This window comes from Pongo pygmaeus, chromosome 6 (assembly GCF_028885625.2).
Source record: "Pongo pygmaeus isolate AG05252 chromosome 6, NHGRI_mPonPyg2-v2.0_pri, whole genome shotgun sequence".
Lineage (NCBI taxonomy): Eukaryota > Metazoa > Chordata > Mammalia > Primates > Hominidae > Pongo > Pongo pygmaeus.
This window is the reverse complement of record NC_072379.2, coordinates 7,126,089-7,137,786: the sequence shown is the minus strand read 5'-3', so window position 1 is coordinate 7,137,786 and position 11,698 is coordinate 7,126,089. Positions and strand designations below refer to the sequence as shown.

Genomic DNA, 11,698 nt, shown 5'->3' with positions numbered 1-11,698 from the left:
GTCGGGTTTTACACCGAGACATTCAGTTCCCAGGGGCAAGCAGGAGACAGTGGCCTTCCTCCATCTCAGCTGCAAGAGACTTTCCTCTTTTACTAATCCACCTCAGTACAGACCCTTTACGGGTGTCAGGCTGGGGGACAGTCAGGCCTTTCTCATCCCACGAGGCCATATTTCAGACTATGACATGGGGAGAAACTTTGGACAACACACCGCTGTCAAGGGCAGAGGTCCCTGCGGCTTTCCACAGTGCATTGTGACCTTGGTTTATTGAGACTAGAGAATGGCAATGACTTTTTCCAAGTATACTCCCTATAAACATTTTGTTAACAAGGCACATCCTGCACAGCTCTAGATCCCGTAAACCTTGATTTTATACAACACATGTTTTTGTGAGCTCCAGGTTGGGTCCAAGTGGCTGGGTCAAAGTGGCTGGGGCAAAGCTACAAATTAACAACATCTCAGCAAAGCCATTGTTTGAAGTTCAGGTCTTTTTCAAAATGGAGTCTCTTATGTCCTCCGTTTCTACATAGACACAGTGACAGTCTGATCTCTCTTTCTTTTCCCTACATTTCCCCCTTTTCATTTTGACAAAACCGCCATCGTCATCATGGCCCATTCTCGCTGGTCACTGTTTCTCCAGAGCTGCCGGATACACCTGTAGAATAACAATAGAGAACACAGACATACAAGGATTAATACAAAATTTGCAATAGTGGAATTTCCAGTGGTTTTAACCCAAGTGACAGGGTTAAGATTTGTGAGGCTATTAACAGCTTTTACCATTGCCTCCCTTTCCGGCACCAGATTTCACTGGGCTTTTGATGTTTCAAAAATTTGTTCTTTCAATTTAGAAACATCTAAGGTTAGATTATCTTCTCTTCCTTGTAGATGGCATCTGACCATGTCCCAGTGATGTTCAGATTCGTTCTTGGCTCCAGGTGTAATACAAAAATCTGATGTATTCCAGTCACACTGTAACTGAGAAAGATATTCCAAGCTCATGAGCCTATCTCCCATCCAGATAACAGTTTGTCTAAGATCATTAATTGGATTTCCCAATTTTTGATCTATTTGAGTCTAAGAATTCCACAATTTTGAGGAATTCTTTTGCCAATTATTCACATATTCTGCAGTTTGAACAGAGGAGTGTAAAGCAATTCCAGCAGCTGCAGCAGTAGCTGTGACTGCAATAAGACCCATAATCACTGCAATTAAAGTAAAAATGAATTTTTTAGATCTGGTTAGGACTCCTTTTAATACTTCTGTGATGACATGTACGGATGGAGAAGCCTCCCACGGTTGGTCCGTGGACACGGGGATCCACACGCCTTCTCTTGCCATTACTAACAGAACACGATGCTGCCAATCCAAAGTTGAATCAATGCAAGTAAACAACCTGCAATTTTCACAGGTTATAGTTTGGGAATCTGGTTTAAGAACTATGTTTCCTACAACCAGCATAGAAGGGGGTTTTACACAACTTTGCAAAGGAATTGTCAGATTGGAACTTAGGTTAATAGTATAATATGGCTTATGATTTCTTCTTCCCATAAGTTGATTTCCAGACCAAATTCTAATGTGGTATGAGGCCACAGTGAGCTTCCATAATTCTGGGTGTTCAGGACCAACAACAGGACTAAGTAACTTTGGTCAGGGTGATGAAATCCCCTTTTCACCCTCTTTCCAATGATACGGTGATTCTAGCCTTCTATAAACCTGGTCTAGCTTTTTAGTTAAATCACTATCATAGGCTGGATTAGTGGGCCAGACAGATGGAGCCTGTGAACATGAGTGAGTCTGGCCCATACAATCATAATATAATTGGCCTCGAGGGGCCCAGTCTATAATAGTTCCAAATTTATTGTTTTGTAGTACCACTGCAGTATCAGCCACACATTCTTCCCAAACTAAGACTTCTGGGTCTTTTGATTCTTTTGGAATTTCCTTGGGACATGGTTTCCATTTAGGGCTAAATTGTAATGATCTTTGATAGGAGGAATTCTGTAAATTATTCATTTGTGACTCAAGTGACATTCCACCTATCCTATGATAAGTAAATTTACTGGTGGCACTGACAGTAGGTACTTCTACCAATCAATTTTGGATTGTAGGCATTGAGCATCGTGGTGCTTTTCCCAGGCAAATAGGAGGATAATGGTACCCAGTGGAAATGTTTATCATCATTCCTTCTTCTTCAGGTTGGGCAGGGCCACGGTCATCTGTGGGGCCTTGTACCCATGCACTGTTATTAACATCTACTTCAATAGGATTATCTATCCAAGTGACTGCCCGAATTAAGGCTGGGAAAGGCACATAGGCCCAATAGGTATAGTTAGCTGCAGCGGCTCCTGCAGACATAGGGAGACTTACCACCGTTGATACAATCACGAAAGCTGCAAGCAGCATATTCTCTGGAGTTTGTGTTACCCTGGTGTTTTCCAGGCTTTTTTCAGCTAACTGTGCCAGCTTCTTTAGCTGGGCCCAGGTCGGAGGCTCCGCCTTCTTGGTGGATGGCAGCTTCATCTGTTCTTCTGATATCACCATTTTGTTCACCCTGCGAGTTGATGATGTTCGATTGCGGGTTCTCTGTGTCTGGGGAGGCGCCTTCCTTTGCATCTCTGGTGGGTTCATTGTAGAACTTCACATGTCTAGCGGGTACCCAAACAGGAAGCTGATTTTCTCCTGCTGAAACACAAGCAAAACCTCTCCCCCATGTTATCACCTTACCTATTTCCCATGTTTTATGTTTGTTGTGTTTCCACCAAGTCAGTTTTCCCTCATGTGGGCTGTTCTTTTTACCAGTCAAATGTTGTTCTGCAGAAGTAGTGGTCTGATTTCTATATATATTTTAAAAATTTAAAGTATAGAGTGCTAGATTAAGTTGCATCTGGGTAGTGTTATACTCATTACTGTCTTTTTCCTTTTTTTATTTTGTTTAACCAATTGAGCTTTGAGTGTTCTATTAGTTCTTTCAATTATGGCCTGTTCTTGGGAATTAGAAAGGATTCCTGTTGTATGTGTAATATTCCACTGATTTAAGAATATTTGAAATCCTTTACTAGAGTATCCTGGCCCATTATCTGTTTTAATTTTTTCTGGAACTCCCATGACTGCAAAAGAAGATAATAAATGTCTTTTAACATGGGAAGTACTTTCTCCTGTCTGGCAGGTTGCCCATATGAAATGTGAATAAGTATCAACTGTCACATGGACAATTTTCAAAATGAAGGTGCGTGTGTAACATCCGTTTGTCATAATGCATCAGGACATAAGCTTCTGGCATTAACTCCTGCCTCTTGAGTGGGCAGGTGTAAGACTTGACACTGAGCACAATGTTGTACAATATTTTTTGCTTGTTTCCGTGTGATATCAAATTTGTTTTTTAATCCTGTTGCATTTACATGAGTCAGCGCATGAAGTTCTTGTGCTTCCATGAAGCCAGATGATACTAGCAAATCAGCTTGTTTATTGGCCTTAGTTAAAGGCCCTGGGAAATTAGTATGTGCTCGAATATGAGTAATATAAAATGGGAAATTTCTCTTTTCTCACAGTTTGTTGTAACAATTTAAAGAGCTGATTTAACTGATCATCCATCCTATATTTGATTAGGGTTGTCTCAACATCCTTTGTAGCCTGTACTACATATGCAGAATCTGAAACAATGTTAATAGGCTGATTAAAATCTTGTAAAACTGAAATGACAGCAATCAATTCTGCTCTTTGAGATGAGTGATATTGAGTTTCAATGACTCATTCTTTTGGCCCAGTGTAAGCCACTTTTCCATTGCTGGAACCCTCAGTAAACACTGTGAGAGCATTTTCTAAAGCTTTATGTCTGGTAATTTTAGGTAAAATCCAAGTAGTCAATTTCAAAAACTGGAAGATTTTTGCTTGTGGGTAATGATTATCAATAATTCCCACAAAATCAGCAAGACCAATCTGCCATGCACCAGAATTGATAAAGCTTGTCCAACCTGTTCCTTGTTTAAAGGAACAGTGATTTTATCTGGGTCATTTCCACACAATTTTACTATTCGTAGTCTTGCCTGACCAATTAATGTAGCCATTTGATCTAAGTACAATGTAAAAGTCTGAAGTTTACTGTGGGGAAGGAATGACCACTCCACAAGATCTGTATTTTGAACAATAATGACTGTTGGAGAATGTGCAGTAGCAAAAATTAAAAGTTGAACTGGGGCTAAGTGATGTATTCTATTTACTTGTGCTGACTGAAATTTTTCTTCAACTAATTCAATTTCTTTAGTTGCCTCTGGAGTTAATGTTCTTTTACTATTCAAGTCTGGATCCCCTCTGAAGATAGAGAACAAATTTGATCTGGCATAAGTAGGGATGCCTAGAGTTGGCCGAATCCAATTAATATCTCCTAGCAATTTTTGAAAGTCATTTAATGTTCTTAATGTGTCTTTTCTTATTTCTACCTTGTGTGGTTTAATTTTTCTCTCCTCTACCTGCATTCCCAAATAATGAAAAGGAGTGGAGGTCTGAATCTTATCAGATGCCATTGTCAGGCCTGCGTTTGCAACCTGTGTCTGCAGAAATGTGTAACAGTCAATTAATTTGTCTCTTGTTTCTGCAGCACACAAAATATCATCAAGATAATGAATGATATAAGAGTCTGAAACCTTGTCTCTAACTGGTTGAAGAACTTGAGCTACAAAAGTCTGACACATAGTTAGACTACTAAGCATTCCCTGAGGCAACACTTTCCACTGAAATCTGGCGGCTGGTTCTTCATTATTTATGGCTGGTATCATAAAAGCAAATTTTTCAAAATCCTGTTTTGCCAGAGGAATGGTAAAAAAGCAATCCTTCAGATCAATTATAATTAAAGGCCAATCTTTGGGGATCACGGCTGGAGAGGGCAGCCCAGGTTGGAGAGGCCCCATGGGTTGAATTCTTGCATTAACGGCTCTTAAATCGGTTAGCATGCGCCCTCTGCCTGATTTTTTCTGACTTGCAAACACAGGAGAATTCCAAGGCGGAAATACAGGCTCAATATGTCCCTTTTCTAATTGTTCCTTTGCCAATAAGTGTAAGGCCTGCAGCTTTTGTTTTGGTAGTGGCCACTGATTTACATATACAGGCTTTTCCGTTTTCCAAGCTCATGGAATGAGTTTTGGAGGCTCTACAGTGGCCACCCCGAAAGAGGATACCCTAGTCCGTTTCTTTCTGGATTTCCCTTAGCCTCAACCGGAACTTTAATGTCTTCTCCATTTTTCCCTAGTCCTTTTCCAGGGAGATATCCCATTTGTGTCATGATTTTTTGACTCAGGGGGCTGTATATGGAGACTGGAATAGTAATCTCTGCATACCACTGTTCTAATAAGTCTCAGCCCCATTAATTAATTGGAATAGAAGTAATCATAGGCTGAACTGTACTTTCTTGATTATCAGGTCCTAGACAATGTAAAATTTTGGCACTTTGATACACTTCTGAGGCAGTGCCCACACCAACAAATCCTGCAACAGGCTTTTGTTTAGACCAATTTTTTTTGGCCATTGATTTAAGGCAATGATAGAAACATCAGCCCCAGTACCTACTAATCCTTCAAACTGCTTTCCCTGAATAGTAACTGTACACACAAGTCTATTCTCTGAGACCTGACTAGCCCAATAAACAGCTTTCGCAGCAGGGTTGGTACTTCCAAACCCTCCTGTTCTTTCTGTTTTGCTATCCCCAATTTTAATATAAGGCAAGAGCAGTAATTAAGCAATTCTATCACCTGGATTGGCACTCCAGGGAACAGTAGAGCTGATCACTAACTGAATTTCCCCTTTATAATCTGAATCAATTACCCCAGTATGAATTTGAACTCCCTTCAGATTTAGACTTGATCGTCCTCAAATAAGGCCTACCGTCCCTTCTGGCAGCGGGCCATATACCCCTGTAGGAATCTTTTGCGGGGGCTCTCCAAGGAGTAAAGAAATCATTTGTGTAGAACATAAATCTACTGCAGCGCTGCCTGCTGTGGCGGGGGAGAACTGTTGTATTGTTGTAATTGGCCGATTTCCTGAAATGGTGGTATTTACTGTGGGGGTTGTTGTCCCTGAAAACCCTCAAGAAAAAATGGCTGAATCAGGAATGCCCCACTTTTTTGCAGGGCCTGGGACTGGCCCCTGTTCCTTTTTCCTGACAATGGTTGTCCATTTTTATCAAATGTAGAACGACATTCCTTAGCCCAATGATTTCCTTTTCCACATCTTGGACACAGGCCAGGAGGCTCCTTTTTATTGCTCTGTTTATTTAAGCCTGGGCAATTCTCTTTTAGATGACCGATTTGACCACAATTATAACATTTTCCCCCAAATGTTTCAACTTGTCCTCCTAAAGCAGCCCCTGTAATTGCTTGAGCCAATAGCATTGCTTTATGCATAGCTCCTCCAATCCCATCACAGGCCTTCACCTATTCTGTAATTACATCAACTCCTGCTGAAACCTTTCCTCTTAATGGCTTTATGGCCGATTGACATTCTGGATTTGCATTTTGAGAAGCCATTATTTCTACAATAACTTTTCGGACGTTATTAACTGCAATGGATTTTGGAGCTGCATCTTGCAACCTTGCCACAAAGTCTGGATATGGCTCCTTAGAGCTTTGTCTGATTGAACTAAAAGAAGGGCAGGAGATTCCTGGGTCCTGAATCTTTTCCCAGGCCCTGAGGCAAATAGCCCTTAGTTGTTCAATAGCTTCATTTTCCATTACTGATTGTTGGTTAATAGTGCCCCAATTTGGACCTGTTCCTAGCAATTGGTCTGCATCTATATAAACAACAGGGTTAATAGCATGATTTTTATGTACCTGTTCTTGTACCCCATCAATCCACCAGGTTTTAAACTGTAGATACTGAGAGGGTGAAAGGGAAGATTTAGCCAAAATTTCCCAATCATAAGGAATAAGTCTATTTCCACGAGCAATGGAATCTAATAATGTTCTCATATAAGGAGACGTGGTTCTTTCGTAGCTTTTAACATTTTCTTTCTGCTTCTTTCATATCTTTTAACATTTTCATGGTGAAAGATTCATATCTAGCCTCAGTTCGGACAGACGCTCCTGCTTGACTCCCTTTCCCGACCGGCATCGGTTGTAACATTACCGGATACTGCCATGCCTCAAGATCTCCCCGTTTTCTGGCTGTAGCAACGGTCCCATGCAGTGCACTATCTTGTCCACTAGGTGGTAATGTAGGATCAAACGCCATCGCCCTGGGTTGTTGCTATAGTGCCTTGCTATTTTGCACAGGACGCACAGCCTGAGATCCATACGGAACCTCTGGAGATGGCGGATACTGACATTCGGCTGGCGGCTGGTGTTGACAAACTACCGATGGTTGGGTTTTATTTTCTACTGGCTGCTATTGCGGATACTGTGCCTGGATTGGCTTTTGAGATTGTGATGTCACAGGCATCTGAACCGCAGGAGAAGGAGTTGGTGGCCATCGTGGTTTAAACTCTGATGGCCCAAATAATTCTGGACCTCCTTCCCCCAGTTTTGATGATTCAGGATATATTACCTCCTGTAATTGATTATAGTCAACATTTTGGGTTGACCGAGCCATTCCAGGCTCTACTGCATTTTTACAACGTGAACTTTCCATTCCTTTTTTAACTCTGTTCCTGCCTCTTCTTCACAATCTATTACTCAGCTTTCAGGGGCATCAAAGACTGAAATGCTGTCTTCTTCTCTTTGAAATGGTTCTAAAGTTGCTTTAGTAATGGCCCAATCATTCCATACTGTAAGTGGGATGATTTGACCTTCCCTAGTTGCTTGTTTTAGTTCTTTGCCAATTTCTTCCCAATCTTTTAAATCTAAAGTTCCCTATTCTGGAAACCATGGGCAGACTTGTTCTATTGTTTGAGATAGCGTGACTAGATTTTCTGTAGAAGCTTTAACTCCCCGTCTTCTTAAGAGAATTTTAATGAAGCTGAGATAAGAGGCATATTTACTTTCAATTTGCCCCATTGTTACCCTGGATTCCTCCAAGGGCACAAGCTTACCGCAAGGCTGACTGGATGTACTCGGGAATCTCTCGTCGGCTGTCCTCAATGTTCACATTGTTAGCGTACCTTCACCCTAGAGAAAGGCACCTGCGTTGGGTGGCAGAAGAAGGGGTGGCCTGCCCCTCCACACCTGTGGGTATTTCTAGTCGGGTGGCATGAGAGACGGAGAAAAGAATTAAGACACAGAGACAAAGTAGAAAGAAACAACAGTGTGTCTAGGGGACTGGCACTCAGCACACCAAGGACCTGCACCGGCACCGGCCTCTGAGTTCCCTCAGTTTTTATTGATTATTATTTTCATTATTTCTGCAAAAAGGAATGTAGTAGGAGAGCAGTGTGATAATAAAGAGAAGATCAGCAAAAAACATGGGAGCAAAAGAATCTATATCATGGTTAAGTTCAAGGGAAGGTACTATGCCTGGACGTGCACGTAGGCCAGATTTATGTTTCTCTCCACCTGAACATCTCAGCGGAGTAAAGAATAACAAGGCAGCATTACTGCCAACATGTCTCGCCTCCCGCCACAGAGCAGCTTTTCTCCTTTGTCAGAGTTGAACAAATGTACAGTCGGGTTTTACACCGAGACATTCAGTTCCCAGGGGCAAGCAGGAGACAGTGGCCTTCCTCCATCTCAGCTGCAAGAGACTTTCCTCTTTCACTAATCCACCTCAGCACAGACCCTTTACGGGTGTCAGGCTGGGGGACAGTCAGGTCTTTCTCATCCCATGAGGAAATATTTCAGACTATCATATGGGGAGAAACCTTGGACAATACCCCGCTTTCAAGGGCAGAGGCCCCTGCAGCTTTCCACAGTTCATTGTTCCCCTGGTTTATTGAGACTAGAGAATGGCGATGACTTTTACCAAGTATACTGCCTGTAAACATTTTGTTAGCAAGGCACGTCCTGCACAGCCCTAGATCCCTTAAACCTTGATTTTATACAACACATGTTTTTGTGAGCTCCAACTTGGGTCCAAGTGGCTGGGTCAAAGTGGCTGGGGCAAAGCTACAAATTAACAACATCTCAGCAAAGCAATTGTTTAAAGTACAGGTCTTTTTCAAAATGGAGTCTCTTATGTCTTCCCTTTCTACATAGACACAGTGACAGTCTGATCTCTCTTTCTTTTCCCTATACTCGCCCTCTGGCTATTAGGAACAATATCACGGGGTGAAGTGTGTACACCTGTGCGATATTGAAAGTACTATCATCCTCTGTGCCACGGGTTTTAGAAAAGAAATCACAGTGGGTTGTACAGCTGGTGTGATATTGGTAGTAATATCGGTCCCTCCTTCCCTGGATATTGGGAACAACGTTACAAGGGGCCTGTACACCACCTGCGATATTCGCAGTCATATGATTCTTTGCCCACCTGCATATTAGGAACAACATCACGGCGCGGGCGTCGTGGAAAACCCCGGCTATTTGGAAAGTATCATCCTCTTTTTCCCTGGATACTATGAAAAATATCACAGCAGAGATGTACACCTTCTGCGATATTGGGAGTAATATTATCCTATCCCGCCCTGAGTATTTAGAAATCCATCACAGTGGGGTGTACACCCCTGCCATATTGGGAGTAGTATCATCCTCTCCACTCAGGACATTACGAACAAGGTCATGGGGGGTGTACTCCCCCTGTGATATTGGGAGTAATGTCGTCCTCCCCAAACCTGGATGTTAGCAACAAGATCACAGAGGGGGTGTACGCACCCTGCGATATTGGAAGTAACATGATCCTCTGCCCCCCGGATATTGGCAAAATTATCACAGGGCGGGTGTACATTTCCTCCCGTGTTGGGAGTCATATCATACTTTTCCTTTCTGGATATCAGGAGTTAAATCCCAGGGTGGTGTGCATTTCCTCCGATATGGGGGGTAATATCATCCTCTCCCCGTTGGGATATTCAGAACTGTATCCGGGGGGGTGTCCACCCTGTGCGATATTGAAACCAATGTCATCCTCTGTTTGCTTGGATATTAGACACAATATCACAAAAATGTGTACAACCCCTGCGATATTGGGAGTAATATCATACCCTCCTTCCCTGGATATTAGAAAACAGTATCATCGGGGTGAACACCCCCTGCGATTATGGAAGTAATATTTTCTCTTTTTTTCTTCTTTTCTTTTCCTTTCTTTTTTTTTTTTTTTTTTTTTGAGACAGAATTTCACTCTAGTTGCCCAGGCTGGAGTGCAATGGCACGATCTCGGCTCACTGCAACCTCTGCCTCCCGTATTCAAGCAATTCTCCTGTCTCAGCCTTCCGAGTAGCTAGGATTACAGGCATGTGCTACCATGCCCCGTTAATTTTTTTTTTTTTTTTTTGTATTTTTAGTAGAGACATTGTTTCTCCATATTGGTCACGCTGGTCTTCAACTCCCGACCTCAGGTGATCCGCCCGCTTCGGCCTCCCAAAGTGCCGGGATTACAGGCGTGAGCGATGGCACCCAGCCACCACTTAGCATTTTCATTGTACATTTCTTGAAGTTATAGATTTCTACACACATTGATTGTTGCTTTGTTGTACACTTATTTAGACATAAAATGAGAAATCGAAAAGAATAAAATGGGCACAGTATCCCTAAAGTTTCACATTCCGAGACATCTTAAAAATATTTGCTTTTTAGAAATTTGTTTCGATGAAGAAACTGTGGTATGCACACACAATGAAGTATTCTTCAGCCTCAAGAGGAATAAAATCCTCTCCACTGCAGAAAAAATGGATGAGACTGCAGGGTCTGTATGTTAAGTGAAATAAGGCAGGCACAGAATGACAAATATTACATGTCCTCACTTCTGTGTAGGAATAAAAAAGAAAATGTTGGCCAGATGTGGTGGCTCAGGCCTGTAATCCCAGCACGATGGGAGGCCGAGTCGCACGGATCACTCGAGGCCAGGAGTTCGAGACCAGCCTGGCCAACATGGTGAAACCCCGTCTCTACTAATAACAGAAACAATTCGCCGGGCGTGGTGACGCGTGCCTGTAGCCTCAGCTACTCGGAAGGCTGAGGCCCAAGAAGCGCTTGACCTCCGGAGGCAGAGGTGGCATTGAGCCCGGATTCTGCCTGTGTACCCCAACCTGGGCAACAGAAAGAGACTCCATCTCACACCTACACACAAAGGGAATCTCAGGAAGGTGGAGAGTAACAGACGCTGGGAAGAAAAGGGGTGGGATGGGGAATGAAGCGAAGTGGATAATTCGGTCCCAAAATACAGCAAGGTGGAATCAGTGAGTTCTAGTGTTTGACAGTACAGTATGAAAATTGGAGTTCACAAGAATTTCTTGTCTATTTCCAGACGCTTTGGTAAGAAGCTTCCCAACTTTCTCATTATGCTGGTTTTGAAGCTCTTCTCTTTCTGCTCTTGAATTTCATGCTGGTTTTTTGTTTTTTGTTTTGAGATGGAGTTTCGCTCTTGTTGCCCAGGCTGGAGTGGAATGGTGCAATTGTGGCTCACTGCAACCTCTGCCTCCTGGGTTCAAGCGACTCTCCTGCCTCCACCTCCCGAGTAGCTGGGATTACAGGCATGCGCAAGCACGCCCAGCTAATGTTGTATTTGTAGTAGAGACGGGGGTTTCTCCCTGTCGCTCAGGCTGGTCTTGAACTCCTGACCTCAGATGATCCGCCCGCCTCAGTCTCCCAAAGTGCTGGGGTTACAGGCATGAGCGACTGCGTCC

The 11,698-nt window shown here is 42.8% G+C and overlaps 1 protein-coding gene across 2 annotated transcripts; it reads right to left on the bottom strand.

The window, feature by feature from the left end:
* Positions 1-315: 315 nt before the first annotated feature.
* LOC129041055 (endogenous retrovirus group K member 113 Rec protein-like) lies at positions 316-2,929 on the bottom strand. 2 transcript variants are annotated; one of them, XM_054496198.2, is made up of 2 exons: positions 2,371-2,929; positions 316-655 (listed from the first exon to the last, which is right to left on the bottom strand). In XM_054496198.2, exons 1-2 carry the CDS (start codon positions 2,629-2,631, stop codon positions 626-628), a joined length of 291 nt encoding a protein of 96 aa, XP_054352173.1. In that variant the 5' UTR covers positions 2,632-2,929; the 3' UTR covers positions 316-625. The 2 variants fall into 2 exon arrangements, with proteins under 2 accessions (XP_054352173.1, XP_054352172.1); XM_054496197.2 differs by lacking the exon at positions 316-655 and adding an exon at positions 678-978.
* Positions 2,930-11,698: the final 8,769 nt, after the last annotated feature.